The sequence below is a fragment of the Sturnira hondurensis genome, unplaced genomic scaffold (genome assembly GCF_014824575.4).
Source record: "Sturnira hondurensis isolate 20B ecotype Veracruz unplaced genomic scaffold, ASM1482457v3 Scaffold0016663, whole genome shotgun sequence".
NCBI lineage: Eukaryota > Metazoa > Chordata > Mammalia > Chiroptera > Phyllostomidae > Sturnira > Sturnira hondurensis.
Genome location: NW_028089294.1, coordinates 10,784,999 through 10,798,338, shown reverse-complemented (window position 1 = coordinate 10,798,338; position 13,340 = coordinate 10,784,999). Strand labels below are relative to the sequence as shown.

The window sequence follows — 13,340 nt, the reverse complement described above, 5'->3', positions numbered from 1 at the left end:
GAGAGTGCTTGGAATCCTCTAGCCCAGAAGAGATGCTAAACATTCTGAGCGAGGGAAGGTACTGGCAGGGCTGCAGTTGGGTGGAGGAAGGATTGGAGAGAGTGAAGCAAGGCTGGAGATAAGGAAACCAATGAAGAGTGTGAGTGTCAGGAACATTAGATAAATGGGTCTGATGGAGCAGGGGGTGGGGAGGAGGAGCAAGAGAGGGATGACTCAGATTTCTGGCTTGGGTGACTGGTTGGATTCTCGGATGAAGGGATTATAGGAGAAATGGAGGAGATGTGGGGCAGGGAGTGATGATAAGTTCAATTTATTAAGAACACATCCAGTCGGTATTAGATAAGTAGTTGTAAAGGACAAAGGTTGACCCTTGAGAAAGACTGGGAAATCAGTATAAAAGTGGTAATGGAAGCGTTTCTGAATCTCTTTCCAGCCCTTAGATTCAATGGTTCAGTGAATAATGCGAGCTCTTGACAAACGTCCCTTTGGGAAGACTAAAAATAGCAGCGGTCTGCGTTAAGTGATTCGATGACACGGTGTGGTTACTCCTCTTGTGGTGGTGATCAGTAGATAAGTTGTAATCCCAGCCTTATGCTGACAGTGCAAATCCGTCAGGACAGATTTCTGGAGTGTCTTTGTGTTCCGTGCTGCAAAGGAGATTCATTTTTTTTAAATGTGAAATAATATCATGGAGCTTTCCATTCAAGTAGAGGAGGTAAGCTGAAGAGGCAAAAGAAAAAAAAGAAGAAGAGGTGAGAGATTTCTCACTAAGTTCAGGAAGTGCGGTTTAGGAGGGTTTACACTTTTGCTAAGTTTGACGTCACAACGGGTCCAACGCATGTGCCGCACAGAATATGGAGGATCGTGGCTGGAGAGGAAGACTTGGGGTTCATCCCGAGGACCGTGGTGATTGCGGTTGGGAGCATGTGGAAAGGGTGGGGAGGGGAACACTGAGGACGTCGCAGCTCCCAGAGTGTGCCTGAGTCCCGCCGGTGCCCCCTTCCTTCAGGGGGTGAAAGGTGAAGGCCACGTAGTGGTTACAGGTAGAATGAGAATAAAGATCTGTCTCTGGTTATGAAAAGAGCGATTTCTAGGAGGGGGTGTGGACCAGACTTAGAGGTCAAGGGTGATGGTGACTCATCGGCAAATGAGCTGGGGATTTAACGATGGGTCAGTCACGGGTGGTTTTTCTCAGAGGGGTTTTGAGAGATAGAGTCAGGAAGTGGGTCCTGAAGGAGTAGGAGGAATGATAATAGTAATAATAATAATAACAGTTGACATACATTGGAAGCTTCTTATGTTACATGCCAGGTAGTGTTCTTAAAATAACATTTTATACATGTTATTTTGTTTAATCATCACAGTAACTCTAGAAATACACCAGTATTAGTTATTAATATTAGTACTCCTGCTATTATTTCCTTGTACTGATAAGAGATATTGGGAAATAAAGGCAATGAGCATAGACAGGTTTTTTAGAGACATTTTGCAGTGATAGAAAGAATGGAAAAGCACAGTAGGTGACATCATAGTCAAGTGCCAGCTGTTTCAAGAACTTCTTTAACATTTTTGAAGGCAGTGAGGAAGGAGCCCGGGAGGGGGCAGGGAGGAGGGGGCACGGTTGAAGATGCTGAAGAAGGCTGAGCAGGGTGGGCTTGAGGGAGAACAGACTGGTGGGCTTGGGAGGAAGGGCCTAGCCCTGAAGGTCTTCTTCTTTGGGTTGAGAAAATTAAGAAAAGTTAGATGCAGGCACTCAGGTTTTGCAGCTGCAGAAGAGAGACAGTCTCTGGACTTGCTATTGTCTGTGTTGGAACATTAGGAAGGGAAGTGAGGCACCTGCCAAAAGTCATTGAATATATCTTCTTTTACAGAATTTCTTGGACTCAGCTTTAAAAAATTTAAAACAAGAAAAGCTTGACTTTATTAACATGAACTCTCCAAAACTAAATTCTGTCAAGTGCAATTTGACTTGTCATTTTCTTTATCATTTGTAAATCCTGTTCCATTATTTGAACTCAAAAGCACTGTCTTCTTCAGATGTATTTAGATAGAGTAATTGCATTTTCTTGTTTTCTCCCCAAATCCATATCTGGGGACTGGGAAGGCCAGAGTGGGCAGGACAGAGAGCCTGGCCCATGGAAGTGTGCAGGAAACAAACAGGAATGGAAATGAAAGAACCACCAGGGAAGTTAATAACCAGGGGTAAAGAGAACCCTGTCTGAAAGTCCTTTTGTGACTCTATAGATGAGATCACTTGTATGAGAACTCTTCTCATTAATGGTGGGGAAAAGGCCCAGGACCACTGTCTATCATCAGGTTTAGAGAGAGCAGAATGAATTTACCAGGTTGGCCGCTGACTAATCGGTTGGAGCAGCATTGACACCGAGGATCTGGAGTTGCTGTAACATGGTGACAGGAAATCTTTCCTCATGAATAACTGGGACTGGCTGGCTGCACCGCTGAACTCGTCAAAATCTCGGTCCCTTCCCACCCCCTCTCTTTCTCCTCCCTCCTCCTCCTCTCTCCCTCCCCTCCCCCTCCCCTCTCCCTCCTCCCTTCCTTCCCCCTCCCTTCCCACTCTCTCTTCCCCTTTCTTCCTCCCTCTCCCTCCTCTCCTTTCTCCCCCGCCCATCTCTCCTCCTCCCTCCCTCCCCCTTCATGGGAATTCAGGTTAGACTTGATCAAGGCCATCTTGGAGTTGAGTAACCACTGCCAAAGTGCTTCTTGCAGCCCTCAAGTCTTCAAACAGAACTGTTAGTATTTACCACAATCATAACATGCAACAATACCTTCGCATATGAGCTCTGTGGGAATACATGGCAATCTCCTTTAAAGTAAAGAGTCCAAAACGTGGAGAACATACTGACCGTGGTAATTACAGTCGTTGTTTCTGTTTGAAACCATTTCCTGAGGAAAAAGTCAATGTTTTGTCATACCACCCAGTGTTTTGTCTAGTAAGACATTTTCATCAAAACATTTTATTTCTGTGTAAAATGTTTTTAAAGTTCATCCTGTGTAAACATGATCATCTTGTACTCATCGGGGTGTGTTGATGGCCTGTCTCTCCATTAATACCTGGTGTTTGTCAGTCTGTGTTTTGTGTCTTTTTTGCAGATATTGATGAGTGTGTAAACAACACTATTTGTGACAGTCACGGGTTTTGTGACAATACGGCTGGCTCCTTCCGCTGCCTGTGTTATCAGGGCTTTCAGGCCCCACAGGATGGGCAAGGGTGTGTGGGTGAGTTTTTAGATTTTTTTTTCCCCAACACGTTTCATATCTCCCTCTGCTTGGAAAAGTCACCAAAGTCATCAGTGACAGCAGAGAGTGCAAGCAAGGTCATTTGGATGGAATTTCATCAAAGTTTGCTTTTGTCACACAATTTGGGGCTAGGCACAAATGTCCCGTGGCTTCTGAAATGGTTAGGGACATTAAGAAATATAGAAGTGGGTAACTTCTAATGTAAATGTATATTAAGCAGACCACCTGTTTGAACCCTTAGCTGAGGGCGCAGAACTCTCCATCCCTCCCGCACAGGAAACAGTGTGTGAGGCAGCTTGTCTGTCTGTACACCGTGCCTCCCCGGGCAGTGCCTTTAAGGAAGGTGTTAGCAGGACTTTCAGTTTCCAGGGCTGACAGCTGTAAAGCGATGCTTTGGGTTGTGCAACCATATTTCTTCACTCTTCCGGGACTGACAGAGCGAAGGAATCTTGAATTTCATCAGGTGTCCCGATACATGGTGCAGTGCGTGATCGTGTGGAAGAAGCGCAGCATTTCATTTTCTGAGCAGCTGTGATGTCTTCAGTTCAAGTTCATTACGACACACACTTGCAATTTAGAGCAATTAAATGGGAAAGAGGAGGATGGCTATTAAATTTAAAACTTCACCCATAGCAAGGCTTTTTCTTTATTCTTCTTAATTAAGAAAAATAACCGTTCATGGTAAATGGCACTTGCTTGATGAGGGGCCAGTAACTTTTTAGTTTGGAAATTTGTGGTAAAAGCATTAATTCATTTTTCATTCAGATCAAACTGGGGGGAAAAAACTAGGTATTTGGAAGTTTAATGATAAAATTACCTAAAATAGTAACCATTTTTAAGCTAACATGACCATAATTGCTACTTCCAGTGACTGCTTTAGTCTCCTTTGCACTAAAATACAGGCGATAAAAGTCATCTGACTTTCATGAAATATTTTGACTAGGTCATGTGATCTGACCCCCCTCTTACCTTCTCACCCTCAATCTGTCTTTGCTCACCTTTTGCGTTCCAGGGACATACAGTTGCTTGCACTTGCTCATGTGACTGTGCAGTGACTTGGCTGTTGTGTGCTCCTTCTGCTGGGAGGGTCCTCCTGGCTTCTTCTTCCACAGCCTGGACTCACCTCACTCATTGCTAAAGCCAGAGGCGAGACATCATCTCCTCCCAGACACTGTTCCTCTTCCTTCTCTCACTCTCAAACTGAGCTGTTACCCTCCTCCTGCTTCCAGAATACCTTGAGCAAATTCTATTCCAGAATTTACACCCCTTTTTTTTAAATAACTCAATTGGGTGTACAGCTTACAGCCACCTTCTGCAAGGCAACGAGCTCTGTGTGAGTGAGAACTTTCTCTCTCCCTTGGCTGGACCTTATGTTTTTGTAGGTGCTCAGTAAATGTTGTTGAACTGTTACTGAGATATCAGACACTGAACCACTGACTGCACAGCTCTTAAAACCTCTGGTGAGTGTCCGTTTCTAACCAGCCAGATGAGCTCGCTGAACCCATGTTGAAGTTTCAGTTTGGCACACAAAACGCCACCCTTAAAGAAATAGTTTTTATCACTGAAGTGAACTCAACAGGTGTCCTCTTGTCTGTCTAATTCACTCCTTCAGAAATATTCACCACTTGACCACACTGATGTTCTGGAGGATTTGAACTAGGATGAATCAGCCCTGATACCAACCTTCGGCCATGCTGTTTCCTCCACTGGGCTCCTGACCGCCTCCCCTCTACCCCTCTACCTCTTCTTGGTACCGCCCGCTCGTCCTGAGGACAGAGCTCAGTTCCACTGCCACTTCCCTAGCCCACTCTGCTCTAAGGCCCGCTGTCTTGTGCTTTTGTAGTGCTCTGTACTTTCGGTTCTTAGCACTTGCCAAAGCCTGTATGATCAATCATCTGAGTAGTTTCCCTGACTCGACTATCCGCTTCACGAAGGCAGGAGCTGGACCCCCCGACTCATGGTTTCTCCCCCAGTGCCTGGCCAATTGAAGTAAAGTAGAAAATATTTTGTGATTGAATGCATGCAGCCTGATGGGAAAGATTTCAGTAGCCCTGTGAATAGTGCCAGCTAGAAAGTAGGCCATTCCACTTGACATTTACCTAAAATTGATAAATATGAACTGGCAGATTTCTAAAGTCAATTTTTCTGGTCTAAATTATGACTGTCTAGGTTGATTAAATACACCACTTCTTTGCTTTACTTTCTGTTACAATATCCTTTGACAAGGGAAACCCAGCTCATTGGGTTTTTATCTGTTTCTATACAAAGTGAAATAGAAAACTGAGTAATCATTCAAATAAGTCAAGATACATAAACTTTTTGTTCAATTAACTGAGCATAGCAGGTGAAAAAAAAGTGTATTTTTTCCGAATGATTTGGATAGCTGCTCAGATTTTTAACTTTGTATAAACTATCTCGGAGTGTGCCCATGAAGGCTGATGTGGTACACGTGGAACGCATAAAACACGAAAGCCTCTCAGATGTCAAGTCAGGTGCTTTGCTGAGCGGGGCCTCATTAATAAAATTCCTTAGGAGAAGTAAAGGTGAGCGGCAGTACTGGGCAGAGTCAAACATAAAATTAGCCTTTCTTTACAGCTGGGCCCATGCATATTACAAGCCGTAGATTCCTTGATTATCTCTTAATTATGTATATTTAATTTAAGTACAGAAGAAAAACATTTAGCACAACAGAAATTACACTGTGAAACACCAACAGAGCTTTCAAAAGCACCGTGAAATCAGTGAGAAGTGACTGAACAAATTCGTTTTACCTGAGTGACGACAGTGGCTCAGTGAATATTTCCACGGGTCTTTGCACAACCTGAATGCTGGTTGTTGAAGTAGGGACATTTCAGCTGCTAGAGAACTGTGCTCCAGACATTTAAGTGGATTTGAAACCATTTTTAAAAATGAACTTAAAGAAGTGTTTGATTTCCGAAATGCCAGTGGGGATCCTTTTCCTTGAATTAAGAACTGGGTTACTTAAGACTTCATCCTGTGAAAAAGTTAGGGAAGAGAAAACGAAAGAATCCAAGAGTTCCTAGGGTGCTTGCATACAATTCTGGGGTGTCCCTTAAAAGCCAGAGATGAAATGTGGAACCTTGGCTTTGCATTTCCCCGGCTCTTCCCTGCAAACCACATTGTGCAGCCCCGCCTTCAGGAGCAGCAGGGTTTGGCCGCTCACTGCGATCACCGTGTTTTCAGCAAATACCGCCTTGGCACAGCCCGTAAAACGAAGAGCCGTCAGAAGCGAGGCCTGCGTCTGACTTGATCTGTGCTCCCTCTTCCAGATGTGAACGAATGCGAGCTGCTCAGTGGCGTGTGTGGCGAAGCCTTTTGTGAAAACGTAGAAGGCTCCTTCCTGTGTGTGTGTGCTGACGAGAACCAGGAGTACAGCCCCATGACCGGGCAGTGCCGTTCCCGGGCCTCCGCAGGTGAGTCACAGTGCCACTTGGAGGGGATGCAGGGCTCCCCTCGGGGATCTGTGGCTGCACAGGTTTGGGCCAAACACCCCAGGACTGAGGTAAGGAGTAACCAAATGTTCTGGCACCATGCTATTTCTGGAAGCTTCTGTACTTCTGTACTTCTCCAAGCCTGCCTTATCAGTGGAATTAGGATGTGAGTGAGGACTTTTTGGGCTAGAAGACCGCCAATATGCGTTCCGATACAGAGATGCCGTGGGCTAGGGCACGGGATCCAGAGGGATGAGAACGTTTACTGGGAATTGCTTAAAGCCCAGAGAACCATCGCCCGGGGTTTCATATGGCATCATCTCATTAAGTTGCATAATCCTCCTTTCTTGGTCCTTGGAGAAGGGTATATCTTGACACTTCTCTAAATTAGGAGCAACATATAGGCCTCTCAGGATCTACAAAGACTTCCACTCGGAATTCTTAAGGTGTTTTTCCAGAGTTTAGCCTAGAGAGTGGCTGTGTTTGCATTCATTTCAAGTTGGATTTAGGCTGTGTTGTCAACAGCATGGATTGAAATGGAGAAATGATGCTTTTCCAGAGAAATTAATCAACTTCCAGATCCGCCTTTTAGTTTGTGCCATGTCACTATAGCTTGGTTGTGTTTTAAGAAAAGCAAAAGACTAGATGGTCCTTTGAGGGCCAGCTAAAATGACACATAGGCCGTTTTGCTTTCTTGCTCAATATCAGTTGAATTTATCCACTGCTTCTAAGAAAGCTTTCACTATTCTGTAAAGGGGTACACTTGTTCTGTGAAAAATAATCTTTGCAAGTAATAGGGAAAAATATGAAGCTACATATTTCTGTCCACACACATTTTACCCCTTAATTTTTAACTAGAGAAAAGGGAGGAGTGCAGATTTAATTGAACAGACAGTAATTCACAAACATTGTGAAGGGGAGGAGCTTCGGGAGGGAAGGCGGGCTTGCTCTTCATTCAGCGCCCAAGCCGTAGAGAAAGGACTGTTCACTTTAGTCTTACCTGTAATAGCAAAAACAAATGACCAAAAGAAGTCGTAATAATAAAAAAACCTGGCTGGCCAGTAATGAGATGCCTTAAGTAACGGTCTTTTTCTTATTCATCTTTCATTTTTATAGAGTAACTCCTCACCCATAGTGTTATTTGACTTAGATAATTTACATGTCATAATACTGTATAGTCAGTAAATGAACTGTATGGAGATTAGGTGGTCATGATAAATGCATGTGATGAAATGTGAAGTGAAAAAAAAAGATATTCCAGTAATGGCGATCTATGCATGGAAGGAAGAAGAGAATATGTACAATGTCTTGGAATGAATGAAAATTTTAGTTTTTCCCTTTATTTTCCAAACATTAAAAAAAATAAATTAAATTGGAATGTCCAGGTTTTTGTGGTCTGCTAACTAATTTCCAGCAGTGTAAGCTTGGGCATATCACTCAACATCTATGAGTTCTTATTTTCTCATCTATAAAATAGGAGGGTTGTATTTACCTCACAGAGTTTTATGAATTCTTTTTAAAAATAAGATATGTAAAAGCCCTTTGTTAATGGCAAAGTACTGTGTAAAATAACAAAATAGTGAGCTATAATCGAAACACATAAGGAGTGTTTCTTTTTCATCCTTGTATGAGCTCTTCTGAAGTGGTGGGCCTTTCCGCTGCAAATATTTCTTGCTAGAATGTCTTAGTAATATGAAGAAGTGGTTCATTCAGTTCACATAGCTTGAATTAGGGTATATGTCTGGGATCCTAAAGCTTGCTCATTTATGTTTTAGGAATTTCACATGCCTTAATGGGATCATGAGACCATTGAACCACTTTTGGTGAACTGGACTAGTTCACTTGAAAACTCCTTAAAACTTTGTCTCTTTTTGTTTTTATCTGTATAATCTGACTAAACATTAACTGGCGAATCTTACTGATTTCCATAGTTCCTAGCATTTCTGGCTTGGACAGTACCTCAGTTTGCATAGTTCTTGGCGGACTTGGGTTACATGGAATCTTCAGTTGTCTGAGAGACAGGTCAGCAATAAACCCTAGTGGGGACCTTCTCCCTGGCTTCAGCGCCAATAACTGATCACTTCTTTGAAAAAGGTGATGAAAGCTGGAAATCATAAAAAGGATAACACAGCTTTTAAATATTTAAAATTTAATTTAAAGCATATACATGTGCATTCATTCACCAATGTCTGAGGAAGGACCAAGGTCATTGTTTGAGTAGAAGTTCATTGACAAGGGTTTTGTAGGCTTGTCTTTCATACACCATGTCTATCATGTATTATCTACACTGTGACCAATAAAGGGGGTAAGAATTCAAAGGCCTTTTGAGAAGTAAAGGAGTGCAAAATCCTACTAAAGTATTGTAATTTTTCTCAGTTTTTTACAGTTGTCTTACCCATGATAAGCATTCTTTTTTGATAGCATTCTTTTCACTGAATAAACTGTAGCCTTTCTAAAGCTTTAACTTGTTCCAGAAACAGTTCTTGTACTCTCATTTGCATTTTGGGGTTTATATACCCTTTAATTGTGTAATTACAATAGTCAACATCCTGGCACAGAAAGTATGAGAATAAGCTTGGCCATGTCTCGGTCAACACACTGTTCAACACGAAAGATCGGAAGTCGGCGGACCCGCCCAAGAATGGCCTGACAGTTCGGAGCAGTCCACCTGCAGTGAGCATCAGCCAGCGCGTTCTCAGAGGCTGAGAGAACATCAGTTAATCCAACAAGTTGGTTAAGTGGAGGCTAGATAAAAAGAGTTTGTGTTATACTCCAGCCTTAGAGTCTGCTGGTGCACAGAACAGCGCATGTTGTACCAGGTTAAGTTTTTAAGAAGGATTCAGATTAATTTTATGATAGACATGATGGACTAACAGATCTCATCCTCCATGAAAACTATTAAGAAAGGAAGGATAAGTTTGCAGTTTAGGCCGTAACATTTCCCCAGCACCACGGACCTTCCAGCAAGAGCAGTAACATAACCATCCCAGGTGGTGCCGTAGTGAGAACGGAACTGGGCCTGAGGGGTGGATGTCAGGAAGGCAGATTTCAGGTCAGAATGCAGCAGAACTTTCCAGTAACTACACAATCAGCAAATACCTGTCTCATGAAATCAAGATGTTTCTCTAGGTGGGGTCCCCAACCTCTGGGCTGTGATCCTATACTGGCCCCGGACTGTTAGGAACTGGGCCACACAGCAGGATGTGAGCTTGGACGTAACACACTTGAATCATCCCGAAACCATTCCCCCTCCACCCCGTCCATGGAAAAATTGCCTTCCACGAAACTGGTCCCTGGTGCCAGAAAGATTAGAAACCATTGCTAGAGAAACTGTGGGTGTTTCCGTGTAGGTATCCAAAACAGGAGGGCACCCCCTGGCCGAAGGGCACCCACTGCCAGCAGGACGTTGTCCCAGGTGACCTTTAAGGTACTTTTGAACTATAATGTCCTTAGATTTTTATTTCTGAACTACATCTTGGCTTTCACCTGATTTTTTTTTTTAGGTCTGGTCTAAAATGTTTTTCACTGTCTGGGCCTTTGGCCACTAATTGACATTGCTGTGCATTGTCTAAAAGCACCTGAGACAGAAATAACCAGGCAATGTCCATACCAGGCACCTCGTCACACGAACAGGGGATAGTAGGAAATACGGCCTGATGCTCATATTTCCTCAGTGCCTGTGATAATGGCTCAATAAAAACTTTATGTCCTTGGGCACTCTAAAGGAAGCAGTAAATATTTAGTGTTGGCAACTGCAGCCTTCTAGCCCTACCCGTGAATATTGTTCTCTGCCTTGACTCATGCATAGAGGAGACTGTGGTAGAAACTGATTCTTATTTTTTAAAACAGAAGGTATAGTGAAAAGAATGCAAAAAAGACATTATAATCAATATAGGTTTTCCTTGCTTTAAGAAAAGCAAATAAACAAGACCAGAAATGATAAAAACATGTACATAGGAGTCAATATTTGCATTATGGAATAACTGTTCTTCATATAATTCATTATAGGGTTTCCTTAAATATCAGTTTTTGCTAATATATTTGAGAGCTTATTCTCACATCACAGGCGAGAACCCAGACCTCCACACCTGAGACGCACCTTAGTGGTTTTCCATCCCAGCCATTGCATTCACAAGTGAGGAAGCCTAGTTCCAGAGGGAAGATCTAAATGTTCTCGGGGGTCCCGTAGCCACCGCTGGGCAGCATGGGCACAGGAACCCGACTCCGGGCTCCTCCCACTTTCCTACTCCTCCAGATTGGGGACACCGTGGAACCACATTCTCCTAAAAAATGGCTTTCTTTTCACCCATGTCTTTGTTTTATTCTGATTATTAAAATAATGCACGTTCTTCCTAGAAAACTGGCAAATACAAAAAAACAGATCCAAAGAGAAAGTACCCTGCAGGGTCACCATTCTGGGATAATCTGTCACCACAGTGACCTTCAGAATGTGAAGGGACATCCATACCCCACCCACCTCAATAGAGCTGACTTCCGTGGGACCCTCAGCCCGGGGAGCTCAGCCCTCAGACCCTTCACCTGAGGGACGACACTCCTTTCTCCCAAGTCAGCAGTGAGCGTGTGTTTGCTAACGCCATGAGTCATCCCAGGCTCTGTCTTCAGAAATGATGACGATGGGAGACTTCTGCCAAGATGGAGGCATAGGTGGAAACACTGTGCCTTCTCCCACAACCAAGTTTGAATACAACAAAGGTTTGGAGAAACAAAGACACAACCAAAGGACAGAAAATTGAATTATACGGAAGTCCGACTACATCTAACCCTTCAACGGGGACGGTAAGAGGGGCGGAGCCAGCAGCGAGCAGGGTCGGGCAGGACAGGGCCCCCGACCCAGGTGCACAGGCAGACGAGAACCAGTCCACACAGGCCCCAGGGGGCAAGGGCTGACAGCGGTGGCACACTCGCGAGCAGTGGGACAAAACGCGTGGGCCAGGTGACGGCAGCAACTGCGGCACCGGTGAGGGCCATGGCGGCAGGCAGCGGACAGGACGCCATAGTCCCTCTTTGACCCCGCCCCCACATACAACGTCACAACCCAGCGACTTAGTTGCCCGGTTCTAGTGAACATTGTAGGGCTCTGATCCTGCTATGGAACAGGCACGAACAACCCGAAAGATGGCACGAGAAGAACTCAAAGTCCAAGAGCCAATAACTCTCAGCGACCAAGAAATTGCCAGCCTCTCAGAAGCACAATTCAGGACACTATTTATCAGGATGCTTACAGAACTGGTAGATTATAGTCACAAATTAGAGGAACAAAGTCACAAATTAGAGGAATATATGAAGGCTAAACTAATTGAAATGAAGGGAGATGCACAGGAAACCAATAGTGATGGAAAGGAAACGGGGACTCAAATCAATGGAATGGACCAGAAGGAAGAACAAAACATCCCACCAGAAAGGAATGAAGAAATGAGAATTCAAAAAAATGAGGAGAGGCTTAGGAACCTCCAGGACATCTTTAAACGTTCCAACATCCGAATTATAGGGGTACCAGAAGGGGGAAAGAAACAGCCACGAGTGGAAAACATATTTGAACAAATAATAAAGGAGAACTTCCCCAGTCTGGCAAAGGAAATAGACTTCCAGGAAATCCAGGAAGCTCAGAGAGTGCCAAAGAAGTTGGACCCAAGAAGGAACACACCAAGGCACATCATAATTACATTAGCCAAGACCAAAATGAAGGAGAGAATCCTAGAAGCAGCAAGGGATAAGGGGACAGTCACCTACAAAGGAGTACCCATCAGACTGTCAGCGGATTTCTCAAAAGAGACCTTACAGGCAAGAAGGGGCTGGAAAGAAGTATTCCAAGTCATGAAATCCAAAGACCTACAGCCAAGATTGCTTTATCCAGCAAAACTTTCATTTAGAATGGAAGGACAGATAAAGTGCTTCTCAGATAAGGTCAAGTTCAAGGAGTTCATCATCACCAAGCCCTTATTATATGAAATGCTAAAGGGACTTATATAAGAAAAAGAAGATGAAAAATATGAACAGTGAAAGGACAGCAAACACACAGTTATTAACAACCACACCTAAAACAAAAGCAAACCAAGAGGACAGCTAGATCAGGAGTGGAACCATAGAAATGAAGAACACATGGAGGGTTAGAAACAGGGGAGTGGGAGGGGGAGAAGGGGGGAGAAGGCACAGAAAATAGCATAGATGGTAGGTAGAAAATAGGTAGTGGGGAGGGTGAGAATAGTGGGGGAAATATAGAATCTAAAGAACTTGAGACACGTGGTCATAAACTAAGGGGGGCAGAATGGTGGGGGAGGGAGGGTGCGGGTGGAAGGGATTGAAGGGGGGGGAATAGAACAACTGTAATGGTATAATCAATAAAATATATTTAAAAAAAAAATGATGACGATGGATTCTGGTCTTCCCTCCCCTTGACTTCCTGCTAGCTGATTTTGGGACAGGGTTCCTCCCTGTATCCTCCCGCCTCCTGGGCGGCTCTTTTCCCGTCTGTCCACAGACTCTGTATCTGCTGCCCGTTCCTGAAATGCTGCTGCCCCAGGGAGATGGCTGTCCCAGGGAGATACTGTTCAGCTCTATTTTGACTCCTCATTCTTCTCCTGCAGCATTTTATCCTCTTCTCTGAGC

At 44.0% G+C, this 13,340-nt stretch overlaps 1 protein-coding gene across 11 annotated transcripts in view; it reads left to right on the top strand.

The window, feature by feature from the left end:
- Nucleotides 1–13,340, top strand: part of LTBP1 (latent transforming growth factor beta binding protein 1) — a 357,682-nt gene that overhangs the window by 306,771 nt on the left and 37,571 nt on the right. For 8 of the 11 annotated variants that reach the window (XM_037066591.1, XM_037066590.1, XM_037066595.1 and 5 more), the window contains 2 exons: nucleotides 3,115–3,240; nucleotides 6,552–6,695. In XM_037066591.1, the coding sequence (XP_036922486.1) occupies nucleotides 3,115–3,240; nucleotides 6,552–6,695 (270 nt within the window). The remainder of the gene's footprint in view (nucleotides 1–3,114; nucleotides 3,241–6,551; nucleotides 6,696–13,340) is intronic. The other 3 variants (XM_037066593.1, XM_037066599.1, XM_037066601.1) reach the window with 1 other exon arrangement.